The sequence below is a fragment of the Eriocheir sinensis genome, chromosome 2 (assembly GCF_024679095.1).
Source record: "Eriocheir sinensis breed Jianghai 21 chromosome 2, ASM2467909v1, whole genome shotgun sequence".
Classification (NCBI taxonomy): Eukaryota; Metazoa; Arthropoda; class Malacostraca; order Decapoda; family Varunidae; genus Eriocheir; species Eriocheir sinensis.
In genome coordinates, this window is record NC_066510.1 from 3,858,456 (window position 1) to 3,877,832 (window position 19,377).

Sequence of the window (19,377 nt, forward strand, 5' to 3'; positions counted from 1 at the left end):
CGACAGAACGCTTAGCCTCAGACCTTACTATTATTTCCGATTGGGGCAAGAAGAACTTGGTGTCCTACAATGCCTCAAAAACACAGTTTCTCCACCTATCCACTCGAAACAATCTTCCAAGTAACTATCCCCTATTCTTTGTCAACACTCAGCTATCACCTTCTTCAACACTAAACATTATCGGTCTATCCTTAACTCAGAATCTCAACTGGAAACTTCATATCTCTTCTCTTACTAAATCAACTTCCTCGAGGCTGGGCGTTCTGTACCGTCTCCGCCAGTTCTTCTCCCCCGCACAGTTGCTTTCCATTTACAGGGGCCTTGTCCGCCCTTGTATGGAGTATTCATCTCACGTGTGGGGGGGCTCCACTCACACAGCTCTCTTGGACAGAGTGGAGTCTAAGGCTCTTCGTCTCATCAGCTCTACTCCTCTTACTAATAGTCTTCTACCTCTTAATTTTCGCCGCCATGTTGCCTCTCTTTCTATCTTCTATCGATATTTTCATGCTGACTGCTCTTCCGAACTTGCTAACTGCATGCCTCCCCCCATCCCCCTGCCTCGCCACACACGACTTTCTACTCAAGCTCATCCCTTTACTGTCCAAATCCCTTACGCAAGAGTTAACCAGCATCTTCACTCTTTCATCCCTCACGCTGGTAAACTCTGAAACAATCTTCCTTCTACTGTATTTCTTCCTGCCTACGACTTGAACTCTTTCAAGAGGAGGGTATCAGGACACCTCTCCTCCCGAAATTGACCTATTTTTCGGCCACTCTTCTAACTCTTTTTTAAACATTTGTTACCTTTTTTTTATGCCCTTGAACTGACTCCTCTGCTGTATATATATATATATATATATATATATATATATATATATATAGATATATATATATATATATATATATATATATATATATATATATATATAGGGGGGGTTCTTGAAAGGGCTGGACTTCCGAAAATCCCGTAAATTCTCAGCAATAAAGAATATAAAATAAAATAACTGAAAATTGAGTTATCAGACTCACAGCCCCTCTCATAAGGTAAGCAAAAGCCAGATAAAACCTGCTCTTAAGTTTATTGAAAGCAACAGAGAAACTCGCTGGGAATTAAGAATAATTAATTAATTACCAAGCGCACAGCAACCTAGTAGCTATCCTAAAACATCCTAGCAAATGGTTACTTAGCTGTAGGTGGGAGAAAGGGGAAGCCACACCCTGATCTGCGTTGTGGTCCGTTCGGCCTGGAGTCCTTCTTCAATCCTCTCTCGTTCCTCTGCAACCGCCGTGCCCTCCTTACCTCCCACGGGCTTCCCTGACCTGAGTACACAGTCACTCTGGACTTGCGGATACTACAAGGCTGAAAAACCCACCACGATGAAAACCGTGGCGTGGGAAGCTGGAGAGAGACGTCTGCTCGCGACGAAGTCTGGGCAGGAGATGCTTGGAAGATGGCGGCGGTCCCACAATGCTCCGCGCTTCGGCCGCGGACAAGATGTCAGCTCTCGCCATACTGACATCTCGTTTTCTGTGTAACACACTAAAACGCCCTAAAGGCTATGGATTTATTATTTATTAATAACCTAACACATCCGCTAGGTATTAGTGGGTCATGCATCCCACACATAGCTCAGCTTTGGCAGTAATAACGAATATGATTTGAAAAGCTCGCTGCTCCCGCCTCCTAGTTTTCCCGCCTGATCTGTGACTCTTCCCGCTCTCTCAATCAAAATGGCGGGGACTCCCACGGTAATTTTCCACGGGCCACTCCTTGAATAATGAATTGGGGAGGCGGTGGCTGAATCGACAGAGTAACACCACCGCGTTCAGGAGGACGCGAGTTCAATCCCCGCCCGGTGCCACCAAGCTGGGATTTTTCAGCCGCCGCCGAGTGGCTTAAAACTACCCACATGCTGTCCAGAAGACCACCTATCAACCCGGACTCTAGATTCTAGGATTAAAGATGAGCTCCGGGAGGGCAGCATGAGCCAATGCAAGATGGCGCCACTATAAACACTCGCCTGCGCCAGAACGGGCTGGGCCGACTATCAGGACCCACCGGGAAGAAGCCTTGGGCCGACCATCAGGCCCCACCGGGAAAAAGCCTACCGGCGCTATAGGCCGCGACGTAAAAAAAAAAAAAAAATATATATATATATATATATATATATATATATATATATATATATATATATATATATATATATATATATATATATATATATATATATATATATATATATGACCCTGTTTCATATGAGAAGTACATCCTTGTCAAGTCTGTGGATGGCTGCTCGATAAACGACCTGGATAATTTTTATGTACACGGTTCCCTGTTCAAGGCTTGTGGCCAAGAGCCCAAGATCATGCCACAAGGGGATGGGAGCTTATTGATTGAAGTATCATCACCTGAAGAGAGCTCAAAGCTCTGCGCCCTTACCTCTGTTGCTGGCGCATCAGTGTCCTGCTCTCCCCATGCTACCATGAACCAATCTCGGGATGTCTTTTCACGGGACCTTCTCCGCTATTCAGAAGAAAGACTGGTAAACAAACTCAAAAATTACGATGTGGCTTCAGTACGCCGTGTGGAACGGAAGGTAGACGGAATTCTCACACCTACACAAACCTTGTTTATTACCTTCAACCGATTAGTGCTACCCAAGACAGTCAAGCTGTCCTGGCTAAATCTTTATGTGAAGCCCTATGTCCCTAACCCCAGAAGGTGCTTTCACTGTCAAGCGTATGGTCATGTCACCCAGACCTGTAGGCGCTTGAATATTTAAGATCCTCCAGTGGAACTGCCGCGGGTTACGAGGAAGCAGGGAGGAACTCCAGCTACTAATAAAAGACTACCAGCCACAGTGTCTATGCCTCCAGGAGACACTGGTTGGAGCATACGCTCATCCTCCCCCACGCAATTACAGTGCCATATACTCTCCAGCAGATACCACACAAGCTCCTTCGGGAGCTACGTGTCTATTCATCCGCTCTCACTTAACGCTCCATTGCAGGCTGCTGCCTCTCAAATCCATATAACACATACCTACACTATATGCTCCCTGTATCTTCCATCCTGTACACCAGTCAATCAGCAAGACCTCCTGACACTAGTACGCCAATTGCCCTCACCCTGCTTAATAGTTGGCGATTTCAACAATCGCCATACACTATGGGAGGATGCCACCTGCAACACAAGAGGAGTCACTGTTGCATCTGTAATTGAAGACCTAGACTTCTGCATACTGAACACCGGTGATCCAACACACTACCATATTCAAACAGATACACGGTCAATTATTGACCTCTCACTCAGTTCCCCCGATGCATACCTGGACTTCAGGTGGAAAATATCAGTGGATCTACATGGCAGCGACCACTACCCCATCTTCACCTCCCATTCCACATTCCAACTGTCACCTTGATTACCACGTTGGAAATTAGATCGAGAGGACTGGGAGCTTTTTCGGACTATGACTCACACGGAGACATCAAGTGATGACTTCGACACTACCGGGAGAACTCACAATCCCACAGACAACGGGACATGCATCACGTCGGCGTTTTATGGTGGTCGGACGAGTGCAAGCAGGCAGTGGCTTGCCGACGCCGGGCGTTCAACCGCTACAAGAGGCAGAAGACAGAGTTCAACCACATCGCCTACAAGAAAGCACGAGCACAAGCACTCCGGACACTAAAAGAAGCACGGCGGTCCTCGTTTGCCAGTTATGTATCCTCACTTAACTCAGAGACACAAATGACATAAGAGTGGAAAAGGGTACACAAAACTGCAGGAAAGTTCTCATCGAGCCCATCATCTGCACTTAAAATCAACAACATAATAGCAGGGAGCGCCGAAGTTGCCGACGCCATAGCCAGTGCATTTGCTGCTGTGTCTAAGCGGGATTCTAGGCCTCCCGAAGTACGCCGGCTTTTGGAAGAACAGGAGAGACTCCAGCTAGACTTCTCATCTCTAAACACTGAAACATATTATGTTCCCTTCTCCATGCGGGAACTACAATCAGCTCTTTCCCACTGCAACGATACGTCGCCGAGCCCTGATAATACCGGAATGCCATTGGTGACCTCTCACTACCATACTTGCCAATAGCAGTTTATCAGATACCCCCCATCACACAGTGGGAGTTCCCTAACACACACTTCTGCCGGTACTTCAACTTTAACAATGCAAGCATCTTTACGGCAACTGCTCGACAGCTGTTTCTGTTCCACATAGCTAGTCACACGACTTCTGTACAAATATACACGGACAGCTCCAAATCCAATGCTGGCCATGGATTTGGAGCTGTCTTTCCAGAGTTTTCCCGTTCTGGAAGTTTACCTGTCCTAGCCTCAATTTTTACCGCAGAACTATCTGCCATTTTTTTAAAGCAATTCGCACCATCTTTACTTTGCCTGTCGATACTTTTACTATCTACTCTGACTCACAGGCAGCCCTGTCCGCAATATAAGATTTTAAGAGCACCCACCCGATCGTTTTAGATATTTTTAGCTGGCTAGTTCTAGCAAAACGGCGTGGGCACCTTCTGTTAGGTACCTGCCCACGTCTCTGTGCGTGGTAATGAGGAGGCCGATGAGGTGGCGCGGGCCGCTGCTTCTCGCCTTCCCTCACAGTGGGCTCTTCCAATTTGGGACTGGTATCCCACCGTGCGGTCTGCACTCCAGAGTGTGTGGCAGCGCAGGTGGGCGGCTGTGATTGCCACGACAAAGATGGGGAAAGTCACAACAAGGGCTGTGCGTCCCTGGTCGTATCCCCATTTAAGAAGTCGTAAGAAGGAGACTGTTCTGGTCCGCCTTAGGATGGGTCACACAAGATTCACACATGGCTTCCTCATGTCCCGGGGAGTTCAGCCCTACTGTGGCGACTGTTTGGTCCCCTGGCTGTTCGGCAGTTGCTGGTTGAGTGCTCCAGTCTGGGGGACCAGGGAGAGCGGTACCTTCCCTGGTGTCGGGGCGGAGATGGGAGTTTCTCTCTCTCTCTTGTGCTGTGGGAGAAGGCACTCCTCCCGGGACATGATGTTTATGGCTTCCTTCAGGAGGCTGGCGTCCTCAACCTCCTGTAGGTTTTATTGTCCATTTATTGAGTCATTCTTTTACCTGTTTTTAATTAAACACTGTTTGGTATAGTTATAAAATATAGTTCATTTTAATCTCTTATTCGGCGCCACATGACCTTGCTAGGGTGGGGTGATAATGATGGCCAAATGGCAAAAGTCGGACTATCTTTTCACAACTCGGGGTGCTAATTCTTTGGTATATTTGGAAAGAAAAACACTAAATAACCTGGGGTCTAATGTGAATTTAAAACCCCCGCACCTTGGCTTGAATTTTTTGTCTTTTTTGTCCTCCTGACCAGTGCAGTATAGTGGGCTATAGGGACAAACTAATCGTATCTACACTACAGCAGCTTTGATGTCCTGCATGTTTTAAATGAATGGCACTTAAGTTTTAAGTTTAAGTTGCATATTCCACGTTGCTGTATGTATACGGCATTGAGATGAGCGTGACAACTTAACAAAATTACAAAAAAAGCAGCACACTTTCCCTCCTCGCGTGAGTGACCGACCAGTGACGGTTGACAGTAGACTTTCTGTCTGTCTGTCTCCTGCCCGCACAGCTGATCGCTGTTACTATAGTTCCCAACGTTTTAGCTACTGATTGCTACGATGATACATAACGTTTTTTTATGTTGGACATGTAATGTGACTAAAGTCTAACTATCATCTTTGGGTAGTCGCATACCGAAAAGAGTATGAAAAATAACATATTTTAAGATAGCTACGGCCAGAACGACACCCCTCTGTCCCCTCCCCTCCCTGCCTCGGACCGTCCATTGAGTCAGCCACAGAGCCAGTTCAAACTCAGCTACGTCAGTCGCATTGGAATTCGGAAGTAGAACAAAAATAAAGTAGTAAACGAAGCATATTTTAGCTCTTATTCATATTCCTTTTACTTTGTTGAGGAACAAAGTGTATACTGGAAAATTGGAATTAAACATTAAATTAAGTAGAATTAAAAAGACAGTCAATCTACAGTAATATTTCTGCATATCAATTAATGTTAAGCACATCAAAAACCTGAAAGGGAAACTAGGTATAATGTGCAATTTTAGACAACTGAAAATCCCGGGATCCCGGGATTAGGGCTAATTTTATCCTGGAATCCCGGGACAAAGAAAAAGGTCCAAAACGAAGATCCCTACCCGATGCCCTCCAGATACAGACATGTGAGGTTTAGTGAGAGGAAGGTCAGGGATGATGTTTACAAAGCTCTAGCAAACCTGAGTGGTGAGGGACTCGCTTCTTGAATCGGTCAAAGCTGTTGTAGAGGTGGCCAACTCTTGCTTTGGCAGGACCTGGAAGATCCCAGGGGAGGAGGATGAAAGCTTTGACATAGACACGATGCCCCACGGGAAAAACATCAGGGAGATGCTGAAGATGTTGGACGCCCAGTCCCTGGACCTGCTGGTGGACAGGATGGCGCAGGCCAAGGCGGAGGGGAGGACCCTCACCCACTACACGGACTCAAGCACCAAGAAGCACGTGGGCGCTTTCAATGCTCAGGGCATTCACATCGGCAAGGACAACCCCTTCCCGCTGCCTATCCTGCCCATCGAAGGAGAAACCACGAAGGACATCGCGATGCAGATTGACATGGCCTTCAGCCTGTTGGCCGCCGTGAGGGGGGTGGAGGAGAGCGAGATCTACAAGCTGGTGGACATGCACATGATTGATATCACCCAGCACAACAAGGGATTTTCAGAGGTCCTCGCCGAGACACAGCCAGGAGAAGCCGGCGCGCCAGCTGTTCTGCTCATCCCACACCACCCTCGGGCTGGCCAGGTCATTCAACAAGGTGGTGAGGAAAGTGGAGGCGGAGATGGAGCTGGAGAAGCTGGTGCAGGCGTTCATGGTGGACAGCAAGTCCAGCTCTGTGGCCGGGCAGGCCCTCGACATGTGCCTAAAGCTGGTGGCGCCAGAGTACATCGAGAATATGTGGAACCGGTACAAGGAGTTCATCGTGTTCCTCGAGGAGAGGGAGGTCCAGCCGGTGCTATTCGTCTACAAGGATGCCAGGTTCGGGTGCCTGTCCCGGGCCGCCGCGATGCTCCTCTACCACTGGACCGACCTGAGGGACTTCCTGACCGCCTTCCCCGGAATCAACAACCGACTGGCTTGCCTCGCCAGGGAGGTGATGGAGCTGCCCTACCTCATCCCTGTGTTCGTGGTGTGGGCCTGCTTCGGGGTCCACATGGTAGGTTTTAATTAATTTATGTTTGAGTAATAGCAGAACTACATTGAAACAGACATATACATATTAGCGCCGAATGTATCTTTTTGTAATGTTTTTCGTGGTCGCGATGGTATAGTGGTCAGCGCGTCGGACTCCTGCCCATGAGGTTGCGTGTTCGATTCCTGCACTACTCATTGTGTTCCACATATAGCAAATAAAGGACCCGCCTGAAGTGGCTCTCGTCTCTAAATGGCCTTGGCAGCTTGTGAGACGTAAAGCCCCAATAATTATTATTCTAATGTTTTTCATGTTCCTCAGGTCGAGCCCTTCTACGCCAAGACGATCAGCAAGGAGTCCACCCACTCCAGCTTGAAGGTCTTCTTCAAGGACATCTACAACAGCAAGGACAAAGAGGTAACGGACAACTTCTTTACCTTCGACAAGCCAGAGTACGACGGAGTGTCCGAGGAGCTGCTAGGTGGCGTGAAGGAGCTACGGCGCGGACGTGCTGGAGACTGACCAGCCTGGCGGAGGAGTACAAGACGGAGTTGGTAAAGATGGCCGGCCTGATGCTGCCCGAGCTGAGGGAGGTGCTGGCCAGGCAGCGCCGAGACTATGGGATCGACGAGGAGAGATTCCCACTTGAGTTCCCAGTGGAGCAGCAAGCCGCCAATATTGAGGATGCCCCGACCCACAATATGACGGCGGAGAGGGACCACGGCTGGATAGACTACCGGCTGCACAAGTCTGCCAAGCTGAGCGCGGTGTCACGGCAGCACATCCTCCAGCGGTACAAGGACTTCAGGGAGGGGGCCACCAGCAACTTCAGGTTCTACAGGCAGGCAGTGAAGGACAAGAGGGAGCTTGAGCTGTTCTGATCCAAGCAGATGGAGGACAAGATGAGGAAGGGCTCCACCTGCTCCGCTGAGGTGAACGGGCCGTTCACCTCAGCAGAGCAGGTGGAGAACTTCCTGGCCACCTCCAATGATGAGAAGGAGAAGAGGAAGAGGCTCAACTGGAGATTCAGTACGCGCGGGACACAACCACCCTCCTCCCCAAGGCCGACCCTCTGTTCCGAATAAGGAAGACCATGCCCTCTGGAAAGTAGCGAGACAAGACCGCCACAGAGTTTGGGGTATGCCTGATGGTGCTGCTGGGCAAGCGGGGGGACAGGCAGATGCTGGACTACGGAAGGTTCCAGGAGTCGCTGGAGAACCTGGCCATCTAAGAGGAGTGATCTCTGCCCGATGTACATTTATATAAATTCGATAAATGTGGAAATATGAACACTGACTGCAGTGTTTATTGGCAAGCTGGCTCCTCTCTCCATGGTGGTCAGTTGCAGACTAAGCTCGGTTTGCCATAAAATTTTGATTCAACGTGCGGGGGATATAAAATCGAGCTAGAGAGCTCAAACTTTCAGAATCTTCATGTCTTTATGCAAAGATTATGTGGTTTAATTTATGGAAAAAAAAATTTGGATTATCACCCACCCCTACCTTGCAGTTGCGGCGCCAAGACAAACGCCCCAATAATCAATCAATCAATCAATCACCAACGTTGTAGTGCGAGAACGGAATAAGCTCCCACCTTCAGTGGTCCAGTGTAACACGACTGACTCCTTTAAAAACAAGTTCGACCGACACTTTCTTCAGCTTTATATTAACTCGAGTAGGAATGCAAAGTTTTGGAGCCATCTGATTAATGTAGAAGCACTTAGGTTTAAATCACCTAGTCTGGACCATGGGGTCTGTGTAGTCTGATTTTCTATATAACTCTATGTAAAAGTCTCTCTCTCTCTCTCTCTCTCTCTCTCTCTCTCTCTCTCTCTCTCTCTCTCTCTCTCTCTCTCTCTCTCTCTCACCTGTAGGTCCGTGGTCTGAAGCAAGGCGGGTTCAGCAGGCGTGGACATCATCACATACATGGAGAGCTCGTGGCCACAGTACAGCTCTGTAGGGTAGAATGGAAAAATCATCAATTTCAGCAGTATAGGAGAAAGGCCTTTCCCAGTGTTTTTTACCCCTCTGGCTGATAATAACGTATTCCACCATGCATGCTTCGGAAAATGCTCTAGCATCATCTCTCTACCTGGTCCTCTTCCTGCTCTGACTTTTCTTACAATTTCTAGATTGCTACTTTCACTCTTGTTGTTCATTTGCTATGAGATCCGCACATATACCCTGCCCAAATCCATTTCTTTATATTCTTACGTAATAGTCATTAAAATATGTTCAACATTTGCATGATCTCTCTTCCAAAATAATCACTTTCTATATCAACCTGGGAGAATCTCCATGCAGCTGCCCTTCCCATTCTTAGCCCCTCCAAGGATCTGTCGACTTGCCCCGTCTATGAGTTAAGTGGGCGTCCCCTTCATCTCCCCCACTCACTGTTGGCTCCTACAAAGCAATAGGACAGGGAGCACAAGCGACTTAGGGGAGCGCGTGGGAGGTCCCTCCTGGGGAAATGGTACGTCCTATGGCTTTGAAACATTAGTATGTTGTGTGCTGTTGTTAATCTACGAGATTCTGTGACTTTCATGAAATTTGGGGAAAGGGCAGGGCATACTTCAACTAAATAAAAAGTTTTGATTTGTTTCACAGCTTTTAGCTTTTAGTTTATCGTTTTGAAAAAAAAAAAATACCATGGAAACTTTCTTTATATATCTATATTTTGTATTTGCAAAATTTGTAATTTTTATTTTGTTTTCGAAAAAAAAATTACACCTTTAATTTTCACGTTTTACATTTTTTTCATTTTTGAAAAGTTTATAAATACAAAAAATCGCACTTTAGTTGTACTTTTTTTATTGATACCTAACAATAGACTATCAGAACTTTTGTCTATTTTGTGAATTTTTTTTTTAAATTGTAAATAACTTTTCGAGATATTGGCTGCTCAAGATATTTTTCCATTTCATCTGTGTCCTGCCGTTTGTATTTGTTTGATTCGCATTAAATCTTCACATATGATTGTTCATACCTTGTTTACTTTTTGGAGTAGGATAAGGTATCGGGTTCCCCCTTTATAAAGGTATTATTCACTCAAGGGTGAGTGTCACAAGCCACCTTCCTCACTGTAGCCAGATTTCATCCTTGAACTCTCCAGGTTGGTATGCCTCGTCCTTCTTTTCTGTTTTCTTCGTCTTCCTCTTTGGTGTTGCGTATCTGGCTCTTTCCTGGCCCATCCACTGCAGAGATTCCTGTAGTCTTAGTTCAGTCCCAAGGAGATGCATGATGATATTTGCACTTGTGTATCCAAAGGATGTTTCACTGGGAACTCAACTCTCTTGAGGCCAGAAAACTTGACTTTACGGCACCTGATCCAAACCTCCGAATGCAAAGATTTAATGGTGTTCTGGGTAGCACCCTTCAAACATCTTTTGAGGAGACTTGGGTTGCCAAGATTTCTGTAGACCGCGTAAGTCAAACTATGACGCAATAGCGCGAGGCATTTTAATGTCTTAAAGGGACGCCGTTCTTTAAATTATAGAAAAAATAAACTTCACTACATGATATTTCATGGTATCCCCGACATGTTGAACGAGAAAAAAAATACTTTGTGAATTAAAAACAAAAAACAAAAAAACTTCGTTAAAAAATCAACTCCAGGCGCTCCCCTTTAAGATTCGAATCTTTGTCCACCTGATCGAATATATCAGCAACGCGATATATTCCTGTTTGGCGAGTCCATAACACTGGGCCAGTGCAACCCGTCAAGTGACTTTCTGACAAGTCCCACCAATGTTATTCAATATACGCTACCAAGTTATGTGTAAATTTTGGTGACCTTATGTCCTCATCACTTGCATGAACAGGCTGCACTGTGTTATTGAACAAGCCACCGAACGATTAGTCCTTGGTTATGACTCAGGACATATTTAGTCAAGAGCCATCACCAGGACCTCCAGCGATTCCGCTAGATGCAGTTCTGGAAGATCCCCCATCGAGTACTCACGAGGATGTGATCGATCTCTTTTACCAGTGCCATCATTGCTATACTAAGTCAAGGGGCGAGGCTCGCATTTCTGGAACCAGGAGCCAGCAATCCTCTGGACTTAGTAAAGTTCAGAAGGAGCCAGGGGCATGGGGACCAACACACAACTCTTTGCCGCTCTTTCTGTGCCAGTAAATGCATTGAAGTCGCGTGGGGCACAGCCCTAACCATCTCCTCCATCATATTCATGGCCTTGAAGTTTGCATATTTTAGAGCAAACAACTCATGTCCGCCATTTCCCTGTCTTTGTTATTGTCATACTTTTACCATTTATAGTTTCTTCATTCTTGTCCTCGTTAAATTTACGAATATCCCAAACTTTTCTGTTGATAAGTCGCGTCAATTCTGCCATCTCCATATCATCCATTCTGGTACTTGCGTTCATATATTTTCTCCTTTCTTGTTAGTTTACTCTCAAAACAAGGCAAAAATAGAGGAGGTTTGTTTACTATACTCACTTAAACTCTGAGAATAAGTGCACGTTCATCAACAACGAATATATTTTTTACCTTTCCCAGCACCCGGTAATCCCACTTAACCTTAGCTAGAAAATAAAATTGGCATTCTTATGGATTGGGAAATGTTTTACACTTATTAGGAAGGGGAGATGCATATTTCCTCGTGGAAAGGCTAATGACATGCACTTAATGGGGAACGTGTAAGATGCTGTCTGACCTTGATGTGCATTGTATCGACGCAGCCATAAGGGCGGTTCCAGGTGGTCTGGGTGATTGTAGGTGAGGGTGTCTGGAGGTGTCAAGCTCCCGCCCACCACCACAGCGTCCAATGCCCAGTCGTAGCGGTCGGTGTCACCAGCTTGCGGCTGCCACCACCTTACACGCCCACCCAGACATCGCTGTGCCGCTTGTAGTTCCACCCACACGTATCTGAGTCAACAAACATAGACTCAACCAAAGCCTACGCAGCCTGGTCTTCCCCAGATCTTAGGCTCACATAACATAATGTCATCTATCAGATATCATCAAGACCATAGGGAACAATTCAACAGACAGGGAGATCAATTAATATTTTGCCTACATCCATGGAGACATTTGCAGCGCAAATCGAACATAAAAATGCTCCATAGCAATGTTGACGCCAAGTAAAAGTAATTGTGCCGACTGTAATAAAAAAAGGTGTCTTGATACTCTCTGGAAACTTTTCAGTCTTTTGAAAGAGGAAATACAGACATGGTAAGGCTATTCCAGAGTTCACCGGAGTTCATGCATTAGGAATCTAGACAGCATAGTGATGTTCAATATAATAGAATCTGGATTTTTCGCGGTATTTAGTTTGGCGGTTCAAAATTTTGGCGATGGGCATCAAGTGAACCAAAGGCCAACATTTTAATCTTGGCAAATCTTACCATATTCAAATCAGATGGTGATGTTTAAAGTTAATCCTACAGTGAGCAAACACACCTGAAGTAATCAGAACATCTATGTTACAGTGTAACAAATTTATTCATACTTCTTTGATCTTTTTCTTTTTATGATCAAATTGATTTTTCACTCATGCATTCGTACCTTCATTCATTCACTCATATGAGAGAGAGAGAGAGAGAGAGAGAGAGAGAGAGAGAATCAGTCTGCTTAGTTTACTTCACGTGATAAAGGCGTTTGAAAGGATGCATTTAATGAGATCTTTATGAATGTCCCTAAACACTCAATACATGTGTTGTATATGCCGGTGTGCAGGACGGGTTTCTAGGCCTAATAACGTGCTCTCAAAAAAAAAACATGAGCCGTCTTTCATAAAGGGTAAGGTTAAGTTGGGGTACACACAAAAGATGTCCGTGGCCGCGGTGCTCATCACCGTCGCATTGGCCTTTGAGCCTGTGGTGGGGAAGAACCCATTAAGCCCCGTTCACACTGTGCCGACTTTGGGCCACGACAACCCAGCCACTTTTCCATTTGACCAGTTAGTTCCCACGCTCCAAGAAGGGGGGAGAGGTTTTATTGGGGTCTTGGTGTCTTGCCGACTGTCAGGGACATTCGGCCAACTATAGTCTGTGCACTTAAGCTAGATTCCTGGCGCCTAGGCAGGTTGGTAAGCTTGCAGCTGATTGGCTGCTCCGCTCTCCCGCTAACACTCATGTCGGACCACATCTTGCATGCTCGAGTGAGGCATGTTTCTTTATTATAAGCCATAGCTCAACTCATATATGAGCTAGCCAGTTTTGATTGACACCATCAGACTCAGCAGTGACTGGAGAATCAAGATGTATTGTAAAAACTCGACAAAACAAAAAAGAAAATGGTATTACGATGAGTTGAACTGTGAAGATGTTAAAAAAATGTTTATAACATGTTTTAATTATGCTCACTATTTTAAACAGTTGTTCATTGACTGCAGAAATATATTATTATTAGGTAGGAAAATCTCTCATGAACACGATAGTGTGATCAGAATGCAGATAAAGCTCCACATATTGAAAACACAGGGTTGTTTATAGCAACATGTCACTCGCCCCAACCATCATGGCGCGCGCGACACTCATTTTTTTTTAACATCATCATACAGCGTGTCTCGCGCGCCGTGATGGTTGGGGCGAGTGAAATGTTGCTATAAATAACTCTGTAGTTTCTGCATTCTGATCATGCAACAAAATCTAGCTATAGTTGCCAGTATGTCGTGCTAACCCTCACGACTCCAGACTCCCGTCACGACGTCGGCGCAGCATTCGGCATCAGTCTCAAGACATGCCCGACCCTTTCACATCAACACCCAAGACCTCGTGTACCCTAGAGTCGTGGGTAGTTGTGGCCCAGAGTCGGCACAGTGTGAACGGGGCTTTACTCCGGGACGCAGGGCCAATGTGACATCCGAATTACCACAGTTTACCTTCCACAAGTTTCCCCAGGTACCCATTTATCGATCAACCTCAAAGGAAAGCTGGGTGAACCGCATGCCGACTTCCCTTGCCGGTATTCGAGATCAGTTTTCTTATATTAAACTTGATGGGTAACAATACCTGGGAGTGGTGAATATATTGAGGAAAAATACACCACATACATTAAAAAGTTGTTTGCTAAGGCTACAGGGAGGGTTTTTTTTTTTAATGTAAATGGATGTTTTTAACAACGCCGTGAAAACAGTGTTGACCGCGCAAACACCCGGCGCAGGAAACAATAGAGTTACGAAGTACTTTCACACTTGATTTAATTTTTACATATGGGCATCCGGAGGGGGGCAAAGGGGGGCAGTTTCCCGCACCCCCTTAGAATTCTGATATATTCCCCTTCTCACTCGTTTGCAAATTATATCAGAATTAATATTTTCAAAACCTCAGGGCACTTGGAGCTGTAGTTATTGGGGTGCGAATTTACGTTGTTGTTAATCAATAAAAAAACATAAAATTTGACGTATATATGTATAGGACAAGGAGCATATTTGTTTTACCCCCCTTAAAAAGTTCCTGTGGACGCCCGTTTTTACATTCTTGCTTATGGTTTTCCGGAAGGTTTGAAGGCCAATAAAAGACATAATTGACAACTGAGGAGCAATTGGTTAAGTAGGTAAAGAGATACCGGACTGCCCTGATTCTTCCTTGCAGTAATATGCACTGAAACAATTAGAAAACATTAACCTTCCAAAGGAGACCCATGGAAATCTCACTCCTATAAGTATGAGAGTATGAGAGTATGAGAACCACATAAAACGGCTTACAAAAACATTCTCCACCAGACGTCAAAATAGCACAACAAAGTCACATTAATGGTAGCACAGACCTTTCAACTTCTTCCTGCAAGTCATAATGGGCTAAGAGGTCAGTCACAAACACAATTCCTTCCACGTCCAGTCTTTTTATTAGTTCTGCATCGCTCCTTTCGTTAATGACGACCCTCCTATGGCCAAAAGATCTTGGGCAACGCCGGGCCACTACCGCTGCTTCGATGTCTGCAGAGCGTGTCTGAAGCAAAGGCCCAGGCCTTATTCCACCTCTCATTTAACTTTAGCCAAGGAACAAGTTTCGAGCTCGCTATGACGTCTTGAGAGAAACACCCCAGGATTTAGGACGACTTGTAGCCATTATGATCGCCTAAGACACGCTTCAGGGAAAGAGTTAGCTTTATATGTAAGGGCCTAGATCTTTAAATCTATTGTTTATAGTCATGATGCTGCCCTCTGGCCAAGAGCTGAATTTTTAGTTTTTTTCTTAATTTTCACCGAAAGCGTCGCCTCTCCATACCTCCCTAGAATTCTTTGGCTCACATGCTGCCGCTCCACTCAGGCTCTCAGTGTGTGATGACATCAGATGGTAGGGACTGCTCGCTATTGCTCACGCAAATTTCGTTCCTTTTTAATTTATTTTTATGAGCCAAAATGTGTATATAACACAGCAAAATATAACATTAACAACATTTACTTATATATTTATCCCATGACTAAACCATCATTCAATGACAAATTTAAAATATCAGGTCGAAAAATGTGCGAGGACCATGAAATTAATCAGGTAACCCCTATAAGTTGAAGCCTTCTTGTAACTGCATCCATTTGTGCTGAAGTGATGGGACCACTTCCCATTTCAAATACATTTGATTGCGCATCATTTCAGTGATCTAGTCCGAAAACTGGGAAAATAAAATTGAGATGGCGGAGACTGTCAGATGTCAGATGTGAAATCACCTCTACTCGAATTTCCAAGAAAGGTACCTCGCAGTTTAGTGGGTTTTAGGCGCTTTTCGCATTTGGCGGGTGACTACAAAGAGCTCCATCCCATTCATAGCCTCCTAATTGATGACTAGTCATTCAAGGATGGGGCCCATAGACTTGAATCCAATCCCGCTGCATTTATTCCTTTGTCTGGTATCAAAGAACCCAGCTTGTCATCAGAATACTACTCCATTCCCTGGAGGCCTACACACCCTTGTTTAAATGAGCTCATGCAAATTTCAGTAGTAATAGCAGCAATAGTAAAAACACTATTAGTAGCATGATGACCGTCTAGAAAAGCAATATCATGCTAAACTCTACTCCCTAAAGTTGACCTTAAAAATAACACCCATGCATAATTATGGACAGTAAGTAAAAAACGTACGATGGCAGGTGGTGAGGAGGACGAAGCTTTTTGAGTGTGGTCCAGGTGAGGCCAGCGTCACAAGAGGCTTGAAGGAGTAGGATTCCCGGCCTAGCCTCGGTTTCTATGCACCCCGCCTCTAAGTCGAATTGCACGAAGAGGGCATCCCGCAGGTCGAGATCTTTCGTCTCCAGGTACCTACTGCAGCTCTGTTGGGAAGGTACTCGTCACATGTTGATGGTATGCTGCACACACACACACACACACACACACACACACACACACACACACACACAGATTACTTTGGACTCAAGACTTTCTTCGGCGGGGTAGACTGGACTGATATGAAGAAAAGTACTAATATTCAAGAGAAATATGATATTTTTATGAATATTTACAACAGTGGAATAGATATATATGTTCCAGTCTACGCAGTAAAAACTAAAGGAGAGAAAACATGGTTTGGATGGAGGTGTGGGACGGCAAGAAAATATAGAAATAAGGCATGGAAGAATTTAAAGAAAAGACCAAATAAGAACAATAAGGACAAATATAAAAAAAAAGCAAGAAATGATTATGTGAAAATAAAGAGAGAGGAGGAAGCTAAATTTGAAAAGGAATAGTTTTTAAATGTAAAGAAGAACCAAAAATATTTTATAAATTCGTAAACGGGAAGTTATAAAAAACGAAGAAATGGAAAGGCTGAAGAAAAAAATGTAATCTACGAAAAGGACAAAGGAATTGCAGAAATATTAAACATAATTTTTCATAAAGTGTTTACGAAACGACTTTGACTGGGGTCTAGAAAATAGCAATTAGGGGAAACTGAATTATATAAAGGTTGATAAAGGAGAACTGATACAGCTGATGAAAACCTTAGATGGAAGGAAAGTTATGAGACCGGATGGAATCTCGAGACAAGTGCTAAAAGAATGTTGAAATGAATTTATGGAGCCACTTTAGAACATAATAACATGCTCTATAAATACAGGAAAATTGCCCTTAAAATGGAAGAGAGCGAACATTGTACCAATTTATAAAAGTGGAGATAAAACTGAACCACTAAATTAAAGACCAGTTTGTTTGACAGGTGTAATGTGCAAGATTTGTGAAAGTATAATAAAAAAAAATAATGGGCCGAACATTTAGAAAAGGAAAACATGATGAATGAAGGACAGTTTGGATTTAGAAAAGGGAGATCGTGTGTTACTAACTTACTAAGTTTCTACTCAAGAGCAATAGACGTGCTGTAAGAGAGAGAAGGGTGGGCTGATTGTGTTTATCTCGATTTGAAAAGTGCTTTTGACAAGGTTCCGCACAAAAGGTTAATCTGGAAACTACAACAGTGGGGAGGAATGGGCGGAAAAATTATCGAGTAGATGAAAGATTACTTAACGGGAAGAGAAATGAGGACGGTAATTAGGGAGGAGAAATCAAATGGAAGAGAGTTGAGTGGAGTTCCGCAAGGCTCAGTTCTGGCACTAATGATGGTCATAATATATATAAATGATATGCCAAAGGATATAAAAAAGTTATATGAGCCTTTTTGCAAATGATGCAAAGTTATTAAGAAAAGTGAGGATGGAGGAAGATTGTGAGAAGCTGCAAAAAGACCTGGACAGAGTGTATGGATGGAGCCAGTTATGAAAGATGGAATTTAATGCAAAAAGGTGCCATGATATGGAAATGGGGAAAAGTAAAAAATAAAATAAAAACAAGGAAAACACACAGGATGGGAGAAGAAAACTTAAAGGTGGTACGTGAAGAAAAAGATATGGGAGTAACGATGCAAGACACACTATCCCCAGAAAAGCACATAAACAAGCTGTTTGGAGAAACCTACAAGATGATGCAGAATATAAGGGTATCATTCCATTTTATGGACAAAGAAATGATGAAGAAAATAATAACTGCAATGATTAGACCAAAGCTTGAATATGCTGCAGTTGTATGGTCGCCTCCCCCCAAAAAAAGGATATCAGAAAGCTGGAAAAGATACAACGAATTACAAGTAAAATGGTCCCAGAACTCTCAAATATGACGTATGAAGACAGATTGAAGGAGATGGACTTGACGACACTGGAACAAAGGGAGAGAGGAGATCTGATCACGCTGTATAAGTTGGTAAACAAGTTTGATGAGGTGGATGGGGATGATCTCTTCTTAACTGCGAGAACACAGGGGCTGAGAGGACATAGGAAGAAACTTAATAAAGGAACCTGTTTGAGTGACTTAAAAAGTATAGTTTTCCACATTGAAGTGTTAACACATGGAACGGCTTGCGGGAAGAGGTGGAGGAGAGCAGTGTCCAACAAATGAAGGAAAGGCTAGATAAATGTAGATATGGAGACGGGACTATTAGAGCTTAGCTCGGGCCCGGTAGACTACAAATTGGTAAACACACACACACACACACACACACACACACACACAGAGACACGCCAGTCCTCGTCGACAGACCGACTTCGTCGGCTAGATTTCGATCGCCGATAGAGTCGGTTTGTCGGCACCTTGCCTTTGGCTAAGGCCCGTGCTCCCTCGTGCAGGGGGGAGCGGTCTTTTCCCTCTCAACGGGCCGTCTTCGGACAAGGGCCCGTTCCCCTAGTGATACTAGGGGTAAATCTTTAACAACAACAACAACAACAACACACACACACACACACACACACACACACACACACACACAAATACCTGATTGCAATGTACAGGGCGATGAAGGAAATGGAAATTATCAACAGGAATGACCTGCTTATATGGATTACTAGAAATACAAGAGGTCACGAAAAGAAACTGAGAAGTACAAGGTGCCTGAGAGATATGAAGAAACATAGCTTTGGTCATAGATGTATTAACACCTAGAATGACCCCGAAAAGAAAATGGTTCAAGCAAAAACTACACCTGAATTTAAAGATAAACTTGATAAACTAAAATTTAGAGGCGAGACCAACAAGTGTAGTTTCCTTAATACGTTTCACAAATAAGTAAATACAACTGGAGATAAAAGTACAAAGTGAGTTAGAAAATCCGTAGGAGGGTAGTCTAATAAGCAATATTTTTTGCCTCAGTCTGCCAACAGCTTTCAAGATATCTAAGGCAACATCAAAAG

At 44.5% G+C, this 19,377-nt stretch overlaps 1 protein-coding gene across 2 annotated transcripts in view; it reads right to left on the bottom strand.

Moving 5' to 3' along the window:
• The window catches only part of LOC126998692 (reelin-like), a 438,128-nt gene that overhangs the window by 144,468 nt on the left and 274,283 nt on the right, over positions 1-19,377 (bottom strand). For both annotated transcript variants that reach the window (XM_050860695.1, XM_050860691.1), the window contains 3 exons: positions 16,292-16,479; positions 11,923-12,134; positions 9,116-9,201 (listed from right to left, as the gene is read on the bottom strand). In XM_050860695.1, the coding sequence (XP_050716652.1) occupies positions 9,116-9,201; positions 11,923-12,134; positions 16,292-16,479 (486 nt within the window). The remainder of the gene's footprint in view (positions 1-9,115; positions 9,202-11,922; positions 12,135-16,291; positions 16,480-19,377) is intronic.